Source organism: Castor canadensis, chromosome 11 (assembly GCF_047511655.1).
Source record: "Castor canadensis chromosome 11, mCasCan1.hap1v2, whole genome shotgun sequence".
NCBI lineage: Eukaryota > Metazoa > Chordata > Mammalia > Rodentia > Castoridae > Castor > Castor canadensis.
Genome location: NC_133396.1, coordinates 37,020,833 through 37,043,110, shown reverse-complemented (window position 1 = coordinate 37,043,110; position 22,278 = coordinate 37,020,833). Strand labels below are relative to the sequence as shown.

General features: G+C 43.2%; 1 protein-coding gene and 1 long non-coding RNA gene across 2 annotated transcripts in view; one reads left to right on the top strand and one right to left on the bottom strand.

Moving 5' to 3' along the window:
* The window catches only part of LOC109683319 (uncharacterized), a 56,701-nt gene that overhangs the window by 18,182 nt on the left and 16,241 nt on the right, over window positions 1-22,278 (bottom strand). The window contains exons 2-4 of the mRNA XM_074046269.1: window positions 5,121-8,937; window positions 2,929-3,000; window positions 2,231-2,302 (exon numbers count right to left, since the gene is read on the bottom strand). Of these exons, the coding sequence (XP_073902370.1) occupies window positions 2,231-2,302; window positions 2,929-3,000; window positions 5,121-8,937 (3,961 nt within the window). The remainder of the gene's footprint in view (window positions 1-2,230; window positions 2,303-2,928; window positions 3,001-5,120; window positions 8,938-22,278) is intronic.
* On the top strand, window positions 6-10,814 carry LOC141413779 (uncharacterized). The gene is made up of 2 exons (XR_012438655.1): window positions 6-226; window positions 328-10,814. It is a non-coding gene; the product is annotated as an uncharacterized lncRNA (long non-coding RNA).

Below are 22,278 nucleotides of genomic sequence, written 5' to 3'. Positions count from 1 at the left end.
TTCAATACCAGAATAAAAGATACCCTTTCATATCATTTGAAAGGCAGCTGCTTCTCTAATATATGACTTTGAACTAATTCAAAATTATCCTTTCATGTTAACAAATTCATTTTTTGTTTCATATTGACTTAATATTCCAAGAAGACAACTGCTTCAGTTGTACAGTGGTGAGACAACAAAAACAACATGAACTTGGATTCTTGAAAACAGCCATCCTTTACAACAGGTAATTCTCCTCCTTCCTCCATTCCAGCTTGCCCCTCACTGTTCACCTGGATGGGTGTAACTGTCCTGACTGATTCCTACCTCTACTCTCTCCCCTTCTAGTCAATTCTGAATAGTCACCAGTAGACTCTCCAGAAGTGGTTCTCAAACACCTCCATTACTGGGGAATTTTTTGTTTTGTTTTTTGAGAGAGGGTGTTAGTGTGTAGGCCAGGAAGACCTTGAGCTCTTGCTCCTCCTGCCCCAGCCTCTCCAGTGTTGGGATCACAGAGGTGTACTACCATGCCCAACTTGTTTTTGGTTTTTGAGACAAGGTCTTACTGTGTAGCCCAGGTGGCCTGGAACTTTCTACATAGCCTAGGTTGGGCTTGAACTTGAGATCCTCCTGCTTCAGAATCCCATGTGCTGGGATCACAGGCATTTACCACCACCCCTGCCATCTGGGAACTTTCAAGGATGCAAATTCTCAGCCTCCTACAGACTTACTGAACCAGTAACTGTCGGCGTGGTGTCCAGAAACAAGTTGTAACAAGCCCTCCAGGAAACTCTGAAGCAGGCTCAAGGTTGTCTTACAGCATGGCTCTGATAATGTGGTTCCCCATCTCGACTCCTTTGCTTGGCATTCAAAGTCTTAGATCTGCTTGCAATCTCCTACTCTTCTTCTCTTCTACTCTACAGGTACTCATGGCATTCCTCAAGCACTTTCTTGCCTTTTGCCTTTCTCCCACTCTACTTCTGCAGAGTTTTAGAGAGAGACATTTCCCCAAGATACCTCTCTGGCGATTCCCTGGCGCCCTTTAAGGTTCTGTTCCAGCAGTGTTGCTCTGGGAACAATTTTTCTGACCCAGTTCAAAGTATTTTTCTTCTCATTTGTGGTTTTCATACAATTTATACCTTTTTAATGTTTCTATGGCTTATGGTTTAATGGTTATTTTTCCATCCCATTTCTCCTTGAAAGCATGCACTAGGTCTTACTTGTCTGCCTTGCCAAGCACACCCAATATTTATAAACTCAATCACTAGCAGGGGAGTGAGCAGAAGAAAAATGACTACTTAAAAGGCATGGAGTTTATTTCTTCCTGACCAACCTCTTCTGCACCTTTGCTGTAGTATGGTTTAAGGTTATGCATTTGTTTTCCCTGGGAGCCCATGAAGGGTTGATGATTCAAAGGACTATGTTTTGTGCCATGTGAGGCTCTTTATACTCGCTCCCAAAAGTCTTCTTTTGAAAGGAGAACTACTTGATAAAAGCTAATTAGATTAGTAAGCTAATTAATGTAAGCATTAATAAGCTCAATGAAGTACACACAACTGCACCCCCTGGACAAAGGACAAAAGTCAAACTTTCAAGGCAAAGAACATAGTACTTTCTTATCTCCGAACAGACAGAAATACTATGCAAATAGTCCCTCCTCATCCACAAAAGCTGCTGAGATTTTTATTTTGTACTCAGTGAAGAGTTAGGGCAGCCAGGTGTGGTGGTTACTTGGGATCTGAGGTTTGAGGCCAGAACAGACAAGTTAGTGAGACCAGATCCACTTAAAAAAAAAAAAAAAAAGGATAAACCATTTTTAACTTATGAGCTATAAAACCAGACTGTGGATTGAATTTGCTCCATGGACCATAGACTAAATATAAATACAAAACACACTTATAAACCAAGGTTCATAGGAGTGTCATAATTAGTTTTTTACAACTGTATCTTTTTGTTGGTGGTGGTGGTACTGAGGTTTTAACCTCAGGTTTTTGTGCTTGCAAAGTGTGCACTCTACTGCTTGAGCCACACCTCCAGCCCTACATCTTATTGTATCTTATCTATACAATTTTTAAAAATCTGAAAATGCAAAGAAAGCATTTAATGCCAGAGTTGGACTGAGACCCACACAGACTTACAAAAGGGCAGAATTTTATTGCTGGAGGAGATTCCAGAAAGTATCTACTTTGAACACTTTATACATTTCATAAATAGTAACTCACAGATAAATGTGATCAACTGACTAACTTACAAATACTCGAGGGACAGCAGGCCTTCAAATGAATCCTTACGTAGTTCAGTCAGGCGATTTTCACTGAGAATTCTGGAAGATGAAAGGTTATCTCTGTATCAAAATTCATCAAAAAGATGTAAAGAATCGAGTGGTGAAAGGCTCGGGGAAAGGAGTGCTATCATATTCTGTTGCCTGGAGTGTAAGTTGGTGCCACTTTTTAGAGGCAATTAAAATTCCCTATCTGTACTAGTCGTTAACTTACCCATCTCATTCCTAGATCCCTATTGTACAGGAATATTTGTCCATGCTCACAAAGAAGTATGTACAGGGTTGTTCATTGTAGCTATGAGTGCAACAAGAAAACTTGACATGCTCTAAAAAGAATATGGAATTATGAAATCAACCACAATGTGCCCCACTGTGGAATATTTTGCAGGAGCTTATGGGTAGGGAAAGTTCTATGTACAGGGAAAGAAGTAAACATGACACAGTGAAGAGAAAATGTTATGAAAATCATGCAATAAAACTATTTGCTGTATATAAATATGCAGGTAGGCATGCATGTTTAAAATAACCACAGAACTTCAATCAATTGAGTTCAATCCAGGATGTGGAGGGGAAATACCTTTTCTCAGAGTTACTGACCTCAAAATTCTCCACCAAGGAGGCTCTTACAATGCAGTTTTTGTATTCATATTTGGAAAGAAAATACTCACAGTTTCTCAGTCCAACGATATGCTTTCCATGTATTTTTATCAATGTAATCAATAGCGTTTCCATGGAAATTTCTGTGAGGAAATAGTTTATATCCTTGAATAAGTAGGAAAATGAGGAGCAGAATAAGTGAAAGAATCATTGCAAACAGGGCGGTGGGGGGGGGGCGAGGGGGAAGTAGGGAATGTTCAAATATAGGAAAACCACCAGCTTTGTAACTTTGAGAACTCCCAGTTGTTCAGTTTGCAATTAATAAAGAAATAACGGGACGAGCAGCACAAATGATGAAGGATCTCATCAGAAGCCCAAGTCCCACTGTCCAATCGCTTGTATATATAATGCCAGTCAATTATTTTGAATGCAAGTATTTTTCTCAAAATCATTTGTGTTTAAACTTACTCCTACAAATCAATGAGAAAAGGACAAATAATTCAATAGGAAAATGGGGAAATTTTTATCATTATTAGCAAATGAGAATAAAGAAACTCTGTCAGGTAACACCAAAGCTTTGCCTAAGTGATCTTACAAAGAAAGAGCATATAGAAAGCAGGAAGTGCATTCCTGAAGGGGGAGGACAATTAGAAATGAGCTGATGTGGAAAGGTCTCTGGTGCAGGGGGAAGCACAAATCTGAGGAGGAGTTTACAGCATTACCTCATCAGGGAAAAAGTGCAAAGGAGAGAAAGTGGAAGGAAGGACACACAGGGGTGTGAAACAGGGGTTATCTTATGGGTGGTAGGCATGGAAGAGTGGGTGATAAAGGGTGTGAGGGTGGCTGTATACGTTCACATTTTTCCTACATGCTTCTATGACTTTTTGAGGTGCTGGGGATTGAACCCAGGCAACCTCAAAATGCTAGGCAAGTGCTCTACCACTGAGCTACATCCCCAACCATTTGGTTTTTTTTGACACAGAGCCTTGCTGTGTGGTCAAGAGTGGCCTTGAAGTTCACACCCTCCTGTTCCAGTCCTCAGAGTGGCGGGATTAAACACGTGTGCCACCACACCAGCATTTGAGACTTTTTTAAAAGTGGGAATCTATCCTTAGGTGACACGTGTTTAAAAGAAGGTGTAAGCCAGGCTCCAGTGGCTCAGGACTTTAATCCAAAACAACAACAAATCCTCCTGCTTTAATCATTCATCTCTCTTCCTTGGAAACGTTTAGTGACTCTCCACACCTCACTGTAACTTTCAAACCCCTATAGTTCATATTCAAGGTCTTTCATAATAACATCTTTCATTGCTTCCTAATCCAATTCTTTGCAGGCAGACTGGTCTACTAAAGCCTGATTATTGCTGCAGCCGTGCCTTTGCCTAGGTTGTTTTTTGTCTATTTAACAGTTACAGCCACTCTCTAAGCTCTAGATAAACTTTCAGCTTATCCTCCAGTTTTCTATAACCTCCACAACTCAGCGATTACAGAATCCGACGAATTACAGCTCCTATAGTCTGATTCTCTTTTAGCATTTCATTATATACCATCTCTCCTTTTTATGCCTTTTTTCCTTTCTTTGCATCTATCATTTTCATGTTCTGGAGACAATGCCATAATTCTGTGACTCCCACAGAACTTAGCCCTGGGTTGGGCACAAAATGGATGCAATATGTAGAAATTATAAGGACAAGGATGAGTTCTGGACATAACTGAGGGACTGAATAATATTATTAATAGTTATCTGAATATTTAGCATATACAGATAAGTATTACATGTATTCATTCATCTAAATCATACAACAATCCTATGAAATGGTAACTATTATAATTCCCATTTCCACAGATGAGGAAACTGAGTCACAGAGCTAAATAATTTGCTCAGGTGTACAAAGTTAATAAATGAAAGGCCCAGATTCAAACCCAGGCAGTCAGGTTCCAGAATCAACTCTTAGCCACTTTGTTGTATCCTCACTAATGAGATGAGTTGTAAAGCAAAACTGGGAGAGCAAAGGTTAAGCAGTGAGATGACACAGCTGAATAAAAATGGATATGGAAAAAGAGAAAGGGCAATTGAGAATTAAAGAACAGAGAAGGGAACCATAATAAGAAGGAGAATGCAGACAAGGAAAAGTTGAAAAGCAAAAGGTAAAAGCAGACAGTCCGTGTGGGTTAGGGAGATGAGGAAGGCCCAGGAAGACCTTGAGGAAAAGGCTGCCCTGCAGGCAGAGTGTAGAGCACAAGGGAGGAAAGGTGGATCTTACAGGGTGGTGAGAACCTTCTTGTAGGTGTTGGGCTTCGGCACAGGCACTTGGCGGAGCTTCTGCGTTGGGCTGAGACCAACACACAACAGTGATTCATCTCGACAGGTACAGAGCTCACATATGTTGGTGTACGGGGTGGCATTCGGTTCCGTTTGCAGAGTTAGAGCATTTTCTGTGGTGGGATTTACAGGATGTGGAATAGTGGTGCGTTTCAGACCAGACTGAAGCTGTTCTGAATGTGGAGGTGTCACTTCAGTGTGCTGTGGAGGAGTTGGAGTGTTATTTGCCTCTGTAACTGGCAACGTTGGATGCTGAGTTTGATCTTGACCTGATGTTGGAGTTTGAATTGTAGTCTCTGTAGTTGAGGTTTCCTGCACAGACAAACGTTTAGCCTCTGTAGTAGGGTGTGAAGATTTGGTAAGCTCCTGCTTTAAAGTCTGAAGTGTGACTTGTGGAAGCGTCACCTCAACCTTCGGAGGAGGAGCTGTTGTCTTAGAATGTTTAGCCTTTGTAGTGGGTTCTGCAGTTGAGGTAAGTTCTAGATCAAAATGTAGAATTGTGACTTGGGTCAGATTTGGATGCTGAATCTGAACCTGGTCTAGATGTGGAAGTGTCACCTCCTTTGGAGGAGACTCTGTCATCTTCAGGTCTGGAGAATATCCAGCCCCTGCAGTAGGTATTGGAGTCACGCTAAGATCTAGTTCTGTAAGAGACACTGAATGCGGGGTTTGATTCTGACCTGACATTGGAACTGTCATTGCATAATACACTGGAGCTTGAGGTATAAACTCCTTAGGTGGCTCTGGAGTCTCAGTTAGGGTGTCCTGCGTGGTTTGAGAAGATTCACCCTGCAAACTGGACTCTGAAGTTAAGGTAATTCCCAGATTGGAAGGCCGAACTGTGAATTCATTCAGGTGTGGACGCTGAGCCTGATCCTGGACTGGATGTGGAAGTGTCCCCCCAGGGTGCTTTGGAGGAAGAGCTGTTGTCGTCTTCACATTGGTAAAATGTTCAGCCTCTGTAGTGGGTTCTGGAGTTGAGGTAAGTTCTACTTCAAAAGGTCGAACTGAGACTTGGGTCAGATTTGGATGGTGAGCCTGCATCTGGTCAGGATGCTTTAGAGGAGCTGTAGGGTTCAGTGGGGCTGTACTGAGGTCAGCCCCTGTAGTGGGTTCTGGAGTTATGGTGAGATCCAGGCCTAAAGTTTCAAATGAGGGGCTGGGTGATGTTGGATACTGAACTTCATCCTGACCTGGTGTTGGAACTGGTGATTGAGGTACCACCTCCATAGGGGGCTCAGTAGGCTGAACTGGGTTCTCTTGCATGGTTGGAGAAAGCTCATCTTCAGTAATAGGCTGTACAGCTATGCTAAGTTGGAGATCCACAGGTTGAATTGTGTCTTCGGTCAGATTTGGATGCTGATCCTGAACCTGGACCGGACGTGGAAGTGTCACTTGAGGGGGCTTTGGAGGAGGAGTTCTAGTCTTCTTCATAGGTGGAGAATTTTTAACCTTTGTAGTGGGTTTGGAAGTTATGGGGAGCTCCAGATCCAAAGGTTGAAATGTGACACTGGACATTGAATACTGAGCTTCATCCTGACCTATTGTTGGAACTGCCATCTCATAATGCACTGGAGGCTGAGCTGTGGGCTGTGGCTGGCCTGGAGAAGACTCAACATTTTCAGGGAATTGTGGAGTCTGGGAAGGGGGATGAGACCGGGTTGGAGAAAATCCAAGTTGCTCAGGGGCATCTGTAGGGTTTTGAGTGTCCTGCTGGCCAGGAATGGGTTCAAACTCCACAGTGGTCTCTGGAGTCATGGTAATCTCCACATCCCCATGTGTAACTGTGGTTTCTTGCAAATTTGCATGCTGATTTCTAAATATCATTTCTAGATTGTGAGGTGAAAGTGATGTGTTATCTGCCAATGGAGGAAGATCACTAGCCTCAGAGGATTCTGGAGACGGAGTTGGGAGTTGTGGCTGAATTGGTGAAAGTTCAGCATTCGCAGGGGGCATTACAGGAGGAACTGAGCTCTCCTGCTGGCTTGGAGAAGGTTCCTCAGGAAGCTCTTCTGGCTGAGTTGTAGCCCCTTGATTGACTGGAGAAAGTTCATCCTTTTCTGAGGGTTCTGGCATCTGAGTTGTAATCTCATGCTGGTTTTTCAAAGCTTCAGACTGTTCAGAGGACACTGAGGACTCAGCTGGTTGTTCCTGCTGGGGTGGAGGAGGTTCAAACTCCTCAGTATGCTCTGAGGCCTGTACTGGAGCAGCCATGTGAATTCCAGAAAGTTGAGCCTCCCCAGGAGACACAGAAGGCTGAACTGTTTGTTCCTTCTCACCAAGAGAAGGTTCTGCCCCTTCAGCATACTCTGAAGGCTGAGTTAGAGCAGATGCAGCCTCCTGGGCTGGCTCTGGAGTTATGGTAATTGCCACATCCACAGGCTTACTTGTTTCACTGGCCAAGTTATCCTGTTGTGCTTGATTCTGAACGCGAGCTTGAACTGTCACCTCTGGAGCTTGAACTGTCACCTCTGGAGCTTGAACTGAAGCCTCTGGAGCTTGAACTGGAACCTCTTGCTCAGGTGAAGGCTTGACTTCCTCAGATGGCTTTGCAGGCTGAACTGGAGCTTCTGTCTGGCTTCCAGAAGGTTCCAATTCCTCAGAAGACTCAGAAGGTTGAGCTGGCTGTTCTTGCTCACTGGGAGAAGTTTCAGTCTCTGAAAGAGGGCCTGAAGGCTGAGGTGGGACCACTTGCTGGGTTAAAGAAGGTTGAAGCTCCTCACCATACTCTGGAGGCTGAACTGGGGACTGCAGATGGGTTCCAGAAGTTTCAGCCTCCCCGGGAGATTCAGAAGGCTCAGCTGGGGCCCGTGGCTGGGCTAGAGAAGATGCAGCCGCCTTGGTAGGCTCTGATGTCATGGTGATTTCCACATCCACAGGCTTACCTGTAACACCGGGCAAGATAGTTTGTTGAGCTTGATCCTGAGCTGGAGGTTGAACCGTCACCTCCTGATTTGGTAGAGTTGGAGCTATGTTCTCTATAGGGGACTCTGGAGCTTCATCTGTAGGATCTTGCTCAACAGGGGGTTTGACTTCTTTCGGAGTTGTTGTAGGCTGAACTGGGGCTTCCATCTGGCTTGCAGAAGGTTCAGTGTCTTCAGGGAGCTCTGAAGTCTGAGCTGGAGCCTCTTGTTGGATGGATGAGAGTGTTACGTCCTCAGTATTCTCTGAGGCCTGCTTCTGCCTTGGAGAAGGCTCTGGAGTTACTGTAACCTCCAGATCGGTATGTTTCACGGTGACTTTTGGCAAGTCTGAGGGTTGAACTGGGGCTTCTTGCTGGACTGCAGAAGGTTCAACTTGCTCAAGGGGCTCTGGAGGCTCATCTGTGCTCTCCTGAGGTTTCAGAGGAGGGCTGTCAGAATCAGCTGTGCTCAGACCTGGATCTGTGTCATCATCCTGCAAGGGTTGTGTCTGAAGCTGAAGGTTTGCAAATTGGTGTGGAGTTCCAACCACAGTGTCCTCAAGTTCGTGATGCTGAGCTACATACTTTTTCAGTTTCCAGGGTAAACCAATAAACATTTTTCTTTTTGATCTCTTATGATCAAGAAGTGGAACAAATACATCAAATACTTGATCTGAAGCCTGATCTAGACTGACAGGCTGAGTCTTACTTTTGAGTAGAAGAGGCAGAGCTGGGGCCTGATTCTGTTCCCCGCAGGTCAGCTGGACCAAGTCCTGGGCCCTCTTCGGAATGGGAAAACCCTGGGTCAACAACCATGTCTCTAGCGACATGAGAAGGAGCCTTGGGGCCCAAATACCTAGAAGGGACATGACATGCAACAGGGACAGAGTCAAGGGAGTAATGCCTTGGCAGCTTCCCTAGCTCACCTTGGCACAGCTCCTGCCACGCCCACCCTTTATGACACCTTTGTTTAGGAAACAAACCCTTACAAGGCTCAGCCCAGTTGGGCTTCAGGCCCTGCAGTAAGGAGCCTTTTCCCACAAAGACAAGACCCAAATGTCATTCCCCTAGAGGAGGCCACAAATGCCTTTTATGGGGCCACTCCCCCACAGCGAGGCGGGGTTGGAGCTCAGACCTGGGGCCAGCAGCCCATTGGGTATGGTGGGGCAGGGCGGGGCCTCCAGGGATATTCCCAGGGCTAATCCAGTTTGGGCAACCTGAGCTTCTCCTCTTCCAAGCGGACATCCCAGAGATACTCTTCCCCTTGGCTGTACTGCTTCCAAGAAAAGCAACTCGCCTGCGAAATCAGAGCCAATTAGGGTGCAGGCAAGACAGCACACATTACAGTTATTTATTCCACAATGCTGCCATTTCCTCTAAACTCTTAGTTCCATGGTTCATGATCCACCACTCCCTTGTTGGGGCTACCAGAGAATCAGGGATGATTCCAAAAGTTCTGCAGGAGGGGTCTTGGGCGGTGGGCAATTCAGCCTGACACAGAAGGTTAGAATCTGACATGGCCCCTTACATTGGCCTGGGGAAGCAACCACATCCCGCCTTGGCTCAACACAGTGAGAATCTAGAAGTGACACCACCATGACTCAGAGGTCTACCCCATGTGCACGCGTGGACAAGACATTACTTCCTTCAGAGCCCTTCTTACAACAACCTATTTTACTGTATGTTTATTGTCCACCATGGCCCATCATGTAAAGTCCCAGAATAGGCTTCATCCTATTTATTCCCCTCGCCTTGCACAGGGCTGGGCACATTGTGATGGTTTTAAGGATGGATCTGTTATAATCAGATTTCTGAAATCAGTGCTGACTTCTCTCTCGTTTCACAGGAAGCTAGGCCTCCTAAACTGTGACTGGTTTTATTTAAACTGAATGAACATAATTATTTTACACGGGAAAAGCTTCCAATACTTTTTCAGCTTCATCTCTACCGTTTCAAGACAAAACACTTCACAACTTCAGATCAAGTTAAATAATCAAAAAAATCCCTAAATTAAGTTCCCACTGGCATGAAACACACTTTTTGCTCCTCCCCTCTTAGCCTATCCTATACACAGTAAGTAGTATCTATTTCCTTCTAGAAATTACTTTGGCAACTTAATCCTTAAGATTTAGGGACTTTCAGATAATTGATTTATAGAAAGGTTCTTTGGAAGGCAAAATATTCTCCGTGAGACATGGGAAGATGCTGAGATTTAGGTAGTACTCCACAGTTGAAAAGCGTAATGGTTTTCACAGGCATAAAATAATGGCATAAGGCTGAAGGTAGTATTTTGTTCCTAATCCCTGGGATCCTGTTTGGGAAGAGTTCTAAAAAGATTTATGTTCAATCATCCTGACCTCTTGAACCCCTGCAGACGGAGGGAGCCCAGACCCTCTCTTGGATCCACAACTATAGTAGTACTCAGAGGCCTCAGTCCTGTTCTCCACACTTCAAACAAGAGCTCAGAGTTAAGACTGGGAGTTTAGGAAACGCCCCAGAAATCCCCTGTATTCAATTAATTCACTTGAGGTTCCCATTTTGCTAAGAATGATATGTGCACAAGTCCTCCAAATCCTGTTGCCTGTTTTGAAGCATGGCTACACTGGCTAAGTCACCCTTGAGCTTTCCTCTCCACATGAATGAACTCATGTAGTTCTTCACTTTTGGCATCTTCCCTGGGTCTGTACTCTATAGCTATTTTACCACTACGGAAATAAAGTTAATGAAGATCAATTGAGAATTTTTCTTATTGTAAACTTATTGCATATAACAATAGCATCCAATAATGAGTCATTCTGTTTAAATTTTGAACTCACAATGCTCTTGCCTCAGGCTCCCCATGCTGAGATTACAGACCTACATCACAATGCCTGGCATGAGACGGTCTTCGATTTCAAAAAGCAGAAAGGGAAAATATTTCCCTAAAAATGTCCTCATCTTACACCACAATTTCTAACATAAACGTGTGTTTAAAAACACATATGAAATATCAACTGTTTTTGGTTCAAAGAACTTTGTGATTTTAGGGACAGGAAGTAAGAATAATGACAGGAATTTGGATTCAAAAATGTTCAAAGGATTGAATGGATAGTAAGACATTAGGCAGGGGTCAAAGTGAGTTCAAAGTTGGTAAGAGAGACCAACGGACGAGTAGATACCTCATATTAGAAGCAAGGGGGAAGCTCTAACAACCAAATCCACTCCATACAATGAGCACAGCTTTAGAGAAACTTTTATTGACAGAAACTGCACCATGTACCTTATACACAATACAACTTTCCTCAAAGCACACTAAGAGCCATTAGGCTTTTGGTCTAAGGAGAGAAGATTTGCAGTCATTTTTCTCACAAATGTCACAAGAACATATGAAACTATCATTATAAAAGACTAGTGGATGAAAGCATAATATGGAATATTTTAAGTCTCCATGTTTTCACCCATTTACCTTTTCGCAGTGAGTTTATTTTCTCATTGAAACTGAAGTCTTTTAAAGACAGTCAAGAAAGTTTTACCTAAAACCACAATGGTCAGTTTGTGGAAGGCATCTGACAAAGCTCTCTGAATAGTGAGCTTCTGTTTTCCTTTTCACAAAGAAGGATGAGGGCCCTATATCCAACAAAACAGATGGATTTAAAATATCTCTATGATTGATAACTGTTCTATGTTTAAAAATAATACACCCACGATTCTCAGGTCATTATCCTTGTGATTACAGGTAGACAGCACAGGGTTTAGCTGCATGGCTCTGCTGTAGGTACATGCTGCTAGGGTCTATTTTCATTGTCTTAATCTATTCTGGAAGGTCCTGATGTATCAGAAGGGGGATCTAAGCCGGGAACTTGGCACAAATTTCAAATTGACAAGTGGAAGCTCTGCCCCCTACAGACCCTTGCCTTCTTGCATCACATACACTGAGAACGGTTTGGTGGCAGAACAGATGCTCTGGCTCCTACCCGTGCATAAGCCACAGGAGCCTACTCAACTGCATTCGCTAACAGCCCTGCCTCTGACTTAAACACAAAAGCTGAAGGGCCATGGGTTCTAGAAAAAACTCAATATCGATCTGAGAACTATTTGTAGGTATCCACGTTTGACTCGTTTTCTGCTCAAGCCCTTTTATGAGTAGGGAGTAGGCAAAGAACTGAACATTTACACAAGAGTTTATGGAAATTATTAGATGATGATTTTGCTGAGACAACTGAAGACTACAAAGAGATCTGTATTTGAAAAACTCTTTTACCATAAAGCAAGTTCTTAACCAAAAACTAGAAAAAAATTATTTCCTTTCTCCTCCTATGCTTCTTGGCAGGAAGTCTGCTCTCAAATTTTACACTGCAACACTCTGTGAGGTGTTGCCAAAAGTGAAACTGATGATGTAAGGCACAGAAACTCTGCCCAGAACTTCAGTAGCTTAGCAAGAGAGGGGCCTGAGAGGTACCAAAAAAAGTTTTAAAAGAAAGGAAAAAAAAAAAAAAAAAAAAAGAGAGAGCCCTCTCCCTGTCCCCTCCCTGCACTGAGAACAGACCTTCTATAGCTAATTGTTCTTTTGTTTTATTATTACACTCCTCGCAAACACTGGAGAAAATTATGGGCTCCACCAACCAAGTGTTTGGAATGATTATTATTAATTCTAGGTGGTGGGCCAATTCAGATATATCCACTCACCCTCAACAGTGGGTGGGCTCTTGCATGTACTCCTCACAACCCAGTTCAATCCTGTATAAAGGATTATAATGTTGAAAGGAGAGTGTGGTTAGTCAAATTAATTCTACAAGGTTTACCTTAATGATCCTTTTTGACCATATATTGAAACCAAATTTGCAAGTTCTTGACATCGTGATCTGTTTAGGGCCAGGATCTGATACTGAACAGCCTTATGTCTGGTACCAAGATGAACTTAAGGTCACAGGTGATACTGCCACAAAAATCGCAACCTGCCAGAGACTTTATTTTAGATACATTTACTATTCATCAATACTCATTTCATAGAGTAGTTGTGAAGAGTATATGAATAGGAAGGAACATTTTAAGTTCTATATTCATAGTGAGCCTTAAAAAAATATTGTCTGTTAGTCCTGAGTCATAGTACTTTCCTGCGTCATTTTTTGGGCCCCTGATTATTTGGAAGGCTTTTATGACCTCTGGTGGTAGTAATGATGATGAAAGTAACTAAGGAGCCCTGCAGCAAAAGTATAGGGCTGTGAGTGAGCAAAGAATTGTTTCCATCTTCCCAACCACTAGCTCCTGCTTGAGAATCTAACCTAAAGAGCAGATGCACCTGCCACTCACTCTATCTCCAAGCTACTAATGGCTGTTAGATGAAGGAAGGCACATATGTCTATGAATTTTACAAACAGCTAAAACTGTTAGAGGCTCATCTGCGCTAACATTCTTTGAGAATGCAAATTTCTCTAAGTATAAACTCTAACTCACATATCACATCTTTGTCTACTACTAGTTCATAACCTCCTGAAGGACCTGAGAGACTCATAGCTTATTCTTTTCTCATTCCCAAAACCAAGCCCAGTTCTTTATTTTTTTTTTCAGTTGAGCAAATAATTTTATTTTTTTTGTATGATTTTTTTTTAAATTTTATTATTCATATGTGCATACAAGGCTTGGGTCATTTCTCCCCCCTGCCCCCACCCCCTACTTACCACCCACTCTGCCCCCTCCCTCTCCCCCCCACCCCCTCAATACCCAGCAGAAACTATTTTGCCCTTATTTCTAATTTTGTTGTAGAGAGAGTATAAGCAATAATAGGAAGGAACAAGGGTTTTTGCTAGTTGAGATAAGAATAGCTATACAGGGCATTGACTCACATTGATTTCCTGTGCATGTGTGTTACCTTCTAGGTTAATTCATTTTGATCTAACCTTTTCTCTAGGTCCTGGTCCCCTTTTCCTGTTGGCCTCAGTTGCTTTTAAGGTATCTGCTTTAGTTTCTCTGCATTAAGGGCAACAAATGCTATCTAGTTTTTTAGGTGTCTTACCTATCCTCACCCCTCCCTGTGTGCTCTCGCTTTTATCATGTCCAAGCCCAGTTCTTAGCATCTAACAGAGGACTGGTGATTTCCGTTCCCCAACTAAAGCTTCCTGCTGGGAAAGAGAAATGATAGCTGATTTTTAAGTGTCCAGTGCTACAGGCAAGGATGGTTAAAAAGGAGAAAGGGTGATAGAGAATGAGAGAGAGAGAGAGAGAGCCATTGAGTCTTCAGAAAGATCAGCCCTGACAATCACCATGTCCTTCCTAGATGGTGTTTTGAGTCACAAGACACCCAGTTCCTTCCGTACTCACAGCTGCCTGTAGAGGCAGTCATTTATATTACAAGTCCAGTTTGAAGCACAGAAAAGGCAAGTGGCTATCCTGAGCATCCACTGTTGAGAACCTGAAAGCTTTGATGGTGTCTGCCCAGTTAATGAGCACCACACTTTTAATTATGGAGAGCCCCTGGGACACCCATGTGTTCACAGCTTAACTTCTCCCACACCTACAACTGAGTGGACAGGGCAGAAACATGGTTCAAGCTGAACCAATCAGATTATCTAGCTCAGGATTTTGGACTAGGACTGAGCCTTGTCATTCTCTATGGTTGCTGAGGATTTCTGCTAATAAATTTTGGGGCCTATAATCTGTCTTGTGAACTGGGGAGCAGAGGAAGCTTGTCTGCAGAGACCAGAGGGACTCAAACTCACCAACAGAAGCAGGAACCTGCTATGGAAAATTTCTGAGAATTTCTAGCTTGGTGTATGGCAATACAGACATTAAATACCCTGCCTGGCTCAGTTCTCCCTTTGAAACTCAGTTTGCTGATTGTCTCAAAATATCTGCAGTAACTCCTGACTGGATGGACATTAGAGCCACTAAGTCAAGTCTCTGTTTAGTTAAGGGATTCCCTGACTCTTTGAATAGCCCCAGGAGGGCATGCCCAGGATGTGGGTTGGAAGCGAAGTTGTGGGAGAAGAGCCTGGTGTCCCCTCCCACCCTGGGACCCTAGCCAGGCCTCGACAGTCCACGTGGCAGAAGTTTTCCGGGTGACTCTGGTAGGCATTATACCAGTAATGGCTGTTGATCTGGAAGATGCCATAATCAAAGCTGCCATCTGAATTTTCATGTTCCTTTGAAATGTTGAAGTTGCTTTCCATGAAAGCCAGGCACAGCCCTTAGAGCAGAAGAGGAGGGTCAGGATTTAGGGAGGAGTAAGATGACTGAGAAAAGAGATGGCAGAGAAAGGGAGGGAAGGAATCCAAAGGGAGGAACAAGGCTCAAGACGCAATAGTTAGGGCCAGAGGGCTAAAACCACCCATGGGCTTCTCCTGGAATCATTCAACTCATCTACCCCATCCACTCATACAACTTCCATCTGTCCATCCATGCTTTCTGCACTTACTGAGCACTTCCTCTGTGTCAGGACCTATACAAAGCCTAATAAGGGACTTTCAACTGGGTCAAATACAGGTGTCACTTTAAAGTCTATAGGGCAAGAATGAGGATATGTATGTAGAAAATCACAATGCAGGATAAAGGAGGAAGGTGTAGGAAGACAGGTGTGTGTATGTGTGTGTGTGTGTGTGTGTGTGAGCATGTGTGTGTGTGTGTGTGTGTGTGTGAGCATGTGTGTGTGTGTCTGTGTGTGTGTGTGTGTGTGTGTGTGTGTGGTGTGGTTGGCTGCTGCTGCCCTTTCCTCTTGAGTATGAACACTATTACAGAAGGAACTACATTCTCAGAGGCTAAAACAATTCTTGGCATATAATAAGAGCTCAGTTAATAACTGTTGGATGAATACTGAATGTGGGTAAGGTTTCTTGGGGATGGGTATCCTTTTCAACGTGGCATTGAAAGAGGAAAGAAGAGGGGCACTGGGCATGAGTAGAAAAGGAGAAAGGGGAGGGGTGGAGGAAATGGCACTCACAGTCGCTAAAGGAGTAGCCTTCAAACCCATCCAAATCTTCCTTGTGCAGTATCTTGGCCAACTCACAGCGACTGATGGTCATGTCCCCATTTACAGCAAGGAGGCAGCTGATGCCCGGGAAGACCGCACTGTGCTCATCCTCAGAGGGGAGAAGGCACCTGGTAGGGCCTGCGGATTTTGTCTCACAGACTTTCTGCTGGTCTTCTCTGACAGCGTAGGGAATCTGTAGAGAGTAGCCAAATGTCCTCTCTCACTCAACACCTGGAGGGGTCCTGTGTCTTTCCTCTCATTTATTATTAATACTTCTGATCACAAAAAATTAACATTTACAAATAGAAGAAAGTACTCCCATGAACCGCCACATACCCATTTCCCAGCTTCAATAGTTAAAAGCCAAGGCTAATCTGGTTCCCTTGTAGGTTCTTTTGTAATTGGCCCAGGTACAGGTATCACTGAGGTATTGGGTTGGGGAGTAAGCTTGGCAGGCAGATTAGTGAAAATTGTTTCAACGACATTTGTCCATATATATTTGAATGAGTGTTTCTAGATGGGCGAGACACTGGGTGCTGATCTCCCCCAATCTCATCCCAGATGCATGATACATGATGTTCCCTAAGGTCACATTCCCTGCCTTTTTCCACTCAGAGGTGCATATCAGAAAGCAAGTAAGAGTGAGCCAGGTGTAGAAATAAGCTTTGCCAATAACAATAAAAACAGCATGGTACTGGCACAAAAACAGACATGAAGACCAGTGGAACAGAATAGAGGATCCAGATATGAAGCCACACAACTATGAGCAACTTATCTTTGACATAGGAGCTAAAAATATACGATGGAGAAATAGCAGCCTCTTCAACAAAAACTGCTGGGAAAACTGGTTAGCAGTCTGCAAAAAACTGAAACTAGATCCATGTATATCACCCTATACCAACATTAACTCAAAATGGATCAAGGATCTTAATATCAGACCCCAAACTCTTAAGTTGATACAAGAAAGAGTAGGAAATACTCTGGAGTTAGTAGGTATAGGTAAGAACTTTCTCAATGAAACCCCAGCAGCACAGCAACTAAGAGATAGCATAGATAAGTGGGACCTCATAAAACTAAAAAGCTTCTGTTCATCAAAAGAAATGGTCTCTAAACTGAAGAGAACACCCACAGAGTGGGAGAAAATATTTGCCAATTATACATCAGACAAAGGACTGATAACCAGAATATACAGGGAACTTAAAAAACTAAATTCTCCCAAAACTAATGAACCAATAAAGAAATGGGCATGTGAACTAAACAGAACTTTCTCAAAAGAAGAAATTCAAATGGCCAGAAAACACATGAAAAAATGCTCACCATCTCTAGCAATAAAGGAAATGCAAATTAAAACCACACTAAGATTCCACCTCACCCCTGTTAGAATAGCCATCATCAGCAACACCACCAACAACAGGTGTTGGCGAGGATGCGGGGAAAAATGAACCCTCTTACACTGTTGGTGGGAATGTAGACTAGTACAACCACTCTGGAAAAAAATTTGGAGGCTACTTAAAAAGCTGGACATCGATCTACCATTTGATCCAGAAATACCACTCTTGGGGATATACCCAAAAGACTGTTACTCCAGAGGCACCTGCACATCCATGTTTATTGCGGCACTATTCACAATAGCCAAGTTATGGAAACAGCCAAGATGCCCCACTACTGACGAATGGATTAAGAAAATGTGGTATCTATACACAATGGAATTTTATGCAGCCATGAAGAAGAACGAAATGTTATCATTCGCTGGTAAATGGATGGAATTGGAGAACATCATTCTGAGTGAGGTTAGCCTGGCTCAAAAGACCAAAAATCGTATGTTCTCCCTCATATGTGGACATTAGATCAAGGGCAAACACAACAAGGGGATTGGATTATGAGCACATGATAAAAGCGAGAGCACACAAGGGAGGGGTGAGGATAGGTAAGACACCTAAAAAACTAGCTAGCATTTGTTGCCCTTAATGCAGAGAAACTAAAGCAGATACCTTAAAGCAACTGAGGCCAATAGGAAAAGGGGACCAGGAACTACAGAAAAGGTTAGATCAAAAAGAATTAACCTAGAAGGTAACACCCACGCACAGGAAATCAACGTGAGTCAATGCCCTGTATAGCTATCCTTATCTCAACCAGCAAAACCCCTTGTTCCTTCCTATTATTGCTTATACTCTCTCTACAACAAAATTAGAGATAAGGGCAAAATAGTTTCTGCTGGGTATTGAGGGGGGGAGCGGGAGGGGGTGGAGTGGGTGGTAAGGGAGGGGGTGGGGGCAGGGGGGAGAAATGAACCAAGCCTTGTATGCACATATGACTAATAAAAGAAAAACGAAAAAAAAAAAAAAAAAGAAATAAGCTTTGCTGTCAGTGTCACTCTGTGTGTGTGAGTGTGTGTGTGTGTGAAGACCTGGGGCTCCACATTCACACTGCCTGCTCTCAAAGGCTGGGCTATGATGTAACTATGGACAACATGCTTTCCTATCAGCTTTTTTGATCTAACGCACAATATGTAATTCACATTAATTAATTTAATTAAACTGTCCAATTCAATAGTTTTTCGTATATTTGAAGAGTTGTGCAGCAAGTCAAATTTAGAACTTTCTCAGCAACCCAAAATAAACCCTGCACCCATTAACAGTTTGAGTGAGAATTGTCAATGGGGCTGTCTGAGCTGGTAGATGAAGAACTCGATGTGTATGTGCTCTTAAGAGTCCCTTACAATTGCTTAGTTGTTCGCTGTGTTTTGATCTTGCAATCAGAATTAACATTATCAATGAGGCATAAAGGGACACTGTGTGGCTCTAGACATGATATTCTGAGAAGGGCAACAACTTTCTTATATGTGACATTCTGGCCAAGGATGCATAGCCTGTGTCTAATCCAGAAGAAACAGAGCCAAAGAGAAGGAGCATCTATAAAATAGCATGGTTTGTGTTCTCCAAAATGATCAATGCCATGAAAACAGAGACTGGGACTGTTTCTGTCACAGGGTATGTGTCTCTTCCCTTAAACCAGGTGTGTGATGCTGAGGGATAAGGCCTGGGTTCCCCAGCCAGCCCCTGGGTGTCGAGCAGCTTGTGTGGGGACAAGATGGCCTCACTGGGGGCTGGCCTCACTAGTAAGCTTGCTTCCCTGCTGGTCTCTATCTTCTCAACTGGGGGACATTCTTTTGTTGCTCTCTGCCTCCCACTTGAGACATGACAGAATTAGCAAATAAAATGACATGATTCCCAGTTGAATTAGAATTTCAGGCAAACAGCAAATAGCTGTTTAGTATGTAGATGCCTCCAGCAACCACCCCATCCTGACTCGGGAGGATCTTGAGCCGTGGGAAGCAGGCAGCTCTGGTTCTGCCCACAGAGTCCCTCTGGGGTCCCCCCAGACAAGACAGTGGCCCCACCATGTGATCGCCCCTTATTCTGGCATATCTATTTCCCATCCCTCTCTGACCCCAGCTCCAAGCCTGCCCAGGCCTTCTGCAAGGATCTGTAAAGCTAGGTGTCCTCTTCCTCGACAGCCACTTTCCAAGTCTGCTTAACTAAACACTCTCCTTTTTCTGAAGAAGGTGGGAGTGTGGGCCACCAAAACCTTCTGAAACCCCTGTTCTGTGACATCATCACGTTCCTAGAAACACACTGGTTGGAACCATGTAAATTAAACAAGCTTCAGGCAGAAATGGCAGATGGGCCTAGAAGGTGAGGTGACAAGTATGAAAGAGACAACTGGGCAGGATGAGATTTTACCTGCCCCATCCCTTCTTTCTGGGAACAGGACAATCTTGGGGAAACTCCTTCCACACAGGGCTCTGGTGGGAGCTGCGAGTCACAGGGCCTGCCTCGGGTGGCAGGGGATGTCTGTGCCCCATCCTCGTGAGCACTTTACACAGTGCACGGGGGAGGGCTGCTCCATGAAGAGCGAGCAGAATATTGCCTGGGCTCTAGTCCCAGTCCATCCTCTATAGGACTTCCCACCCTTTCCTTCCTGCATCTCTGAGACTCACTAAATGTCTTTACATGCATAAAATTTGAGTTCAGTTTCTATCTATGTCACCAAGTCAGCACTGGGTTAACCATCTGTAAAATGATGACCTGACAACCTGTCACCTGCCCATGAAGGTGACAACATCTCAATGTCATTAGTCACCAAAGAAGTATGAGACATTTCTGTAGCAAAAAGGTGAGAAAAAAAAAAAAGTTTTGTCTCTGAGGGTCACTCTACATTGGAAACAGGATGGGTGACAGAGTTATAAGGGCCTCTCAGCTTCTGTTGACTTCTCTGTCCAGCAGGGCAACAGCACACAGTATTCTGGGTAGGACCCAGGAGGATCAGGGATGGAGGCAGAACACTGGAAGGAAGGCATCCTTGAGATACTGTTTTATGAGGTACCAATTGTGGCCAAAATTCTACAGGTGCCTCAGAGGACCTGAAAAGCTCCTCTCTGCAGAATTAGAGTCTCAGGCAGGAGGGGTGGCCTGCTCGCCCAGGACCACATGCTAGACACCTAGCTACTGGAAATAATCAAGGGGATAATGTCCGTACTGGGAGGGGAACCACAAGGCCGTCCACTTCCAGCCCTGCAGGCATGACAAACCCGAGCCCAGGAAGGATTCCAATCCAGGAAGGAAATATGGAGAGTCTGACTACAATTACAAGATCTATACAGTCATATTCAGTAAATGGTGCTAGGTCAATAAGCTATCCACAAAAAAAAAAAATAAGAATTTTGACTCCCACCTCACACAGTACACAAAAATGAATCTATATAAGACAAAAACCTAATTGTGAAAGGTAAATTCCAAAGCTTCTATAAGGAAACATAGGAGAGTATCATTAGAGCCTTGGGTAGACAAATATTTCCCAAGTAGGACAAAATACTATGCAAACCATAAACAAAAAGATCAATACATCAAACATCATTAAAATTAAGAACATTATTTTTGGGATAGAAGGGTGGCTCAATCGGTAGCATGCCTGAATTGCAAAGCCCTGAGTTCAAACCCCAGTCCCACCCAACCAAAAAAAGAGAAAAAATTACACCCGGGGATTATACCCAGGGCCTCATGCTTGCTAAGCAAGTGCTATACTACTGAGCTGCATTCCAAACTCCTAAACGAAGAGCATTCATTCAACAACAACAAAAAAAATTAAGAGATTTAAAAGGAAAAGCATAGGTTGAAAGAAGATACTTGATACATATGTATTTTTCCTCTAATAAAAAAATCTTATCTCTACATAGAGAGCACCCTAAGTCAATAGAGAAACCACACACAATTCATTTTAGGAATGGGACGATGGCTTGAATAACTGATTCACAAAAGAGGATTCCATGACCAATAAGTAAATGAAAAGGTGTCAGAATCTTTAGGCATCAGGAACATGCAAATCAATCATGCAAGTCATTTTGAGCTACCACTGCTTACTCACTAGGATAGCTGCATTTTTTTTTAACTACATAATGATGACTGTTGGTGGGGAAGTGGAGAAATACATTACTGGTGGAAGTATAAAATAGGGCAGCTGCTTTGGAAAACAGTTTGGGAGTTCCAGAAAAAAATACAGAGTTACGATCTGATCCAAAATTTCCACTCCTAGTTATGCATCCAAGAGAATTAAAAACACACACCCATATGAAAACATGCACATTAATGTCTGTCACAGCTTTGTTTACAATATCTAAAATGTCAAAATAACCTAAATGTCTTTCAAATAATGAACACATAAGTACAATGTCACTTAGTCTTAAGATGGAATGTACCATGGAATAAAACTCAGCAAAAAAAGGAATGATGTACTGATACATGCTATGACATGGATGAACCTTACAAATATCATGCTAAGCAAAAGAAGCCAGGCACAAAAGACCATCATCCTATGATTCTATGCATACAAATTTACAGAACCGGTAACTCTATTGAGACAGTAAATTGGTGATTGTCAGACGTTGAAGGGAATGAGGTAAGGAAGGTGAGAGAGCTGAATACTGAATGCTAATGGGTACAGTTTCTTTAATGGGAGGTAAAACACTGTAAAAGTAGATTGTGGTGATGGCTGCATAATTGTATGAATATACTAAGAAATATCAAATTACACTGATCAGGTGATATGTGAAGTACATGTCAATAAACCAATTAAAATGCAGGGGAGATGGCAAGGCATGGTGGCACACACCTCTAATCCCAGCACTTTGTTAGTGGAGGGAGGCAGGCAGACCATGAATTTGAGGCCAGTCTGGGCTAGTGGGATACTGTCTTAAAA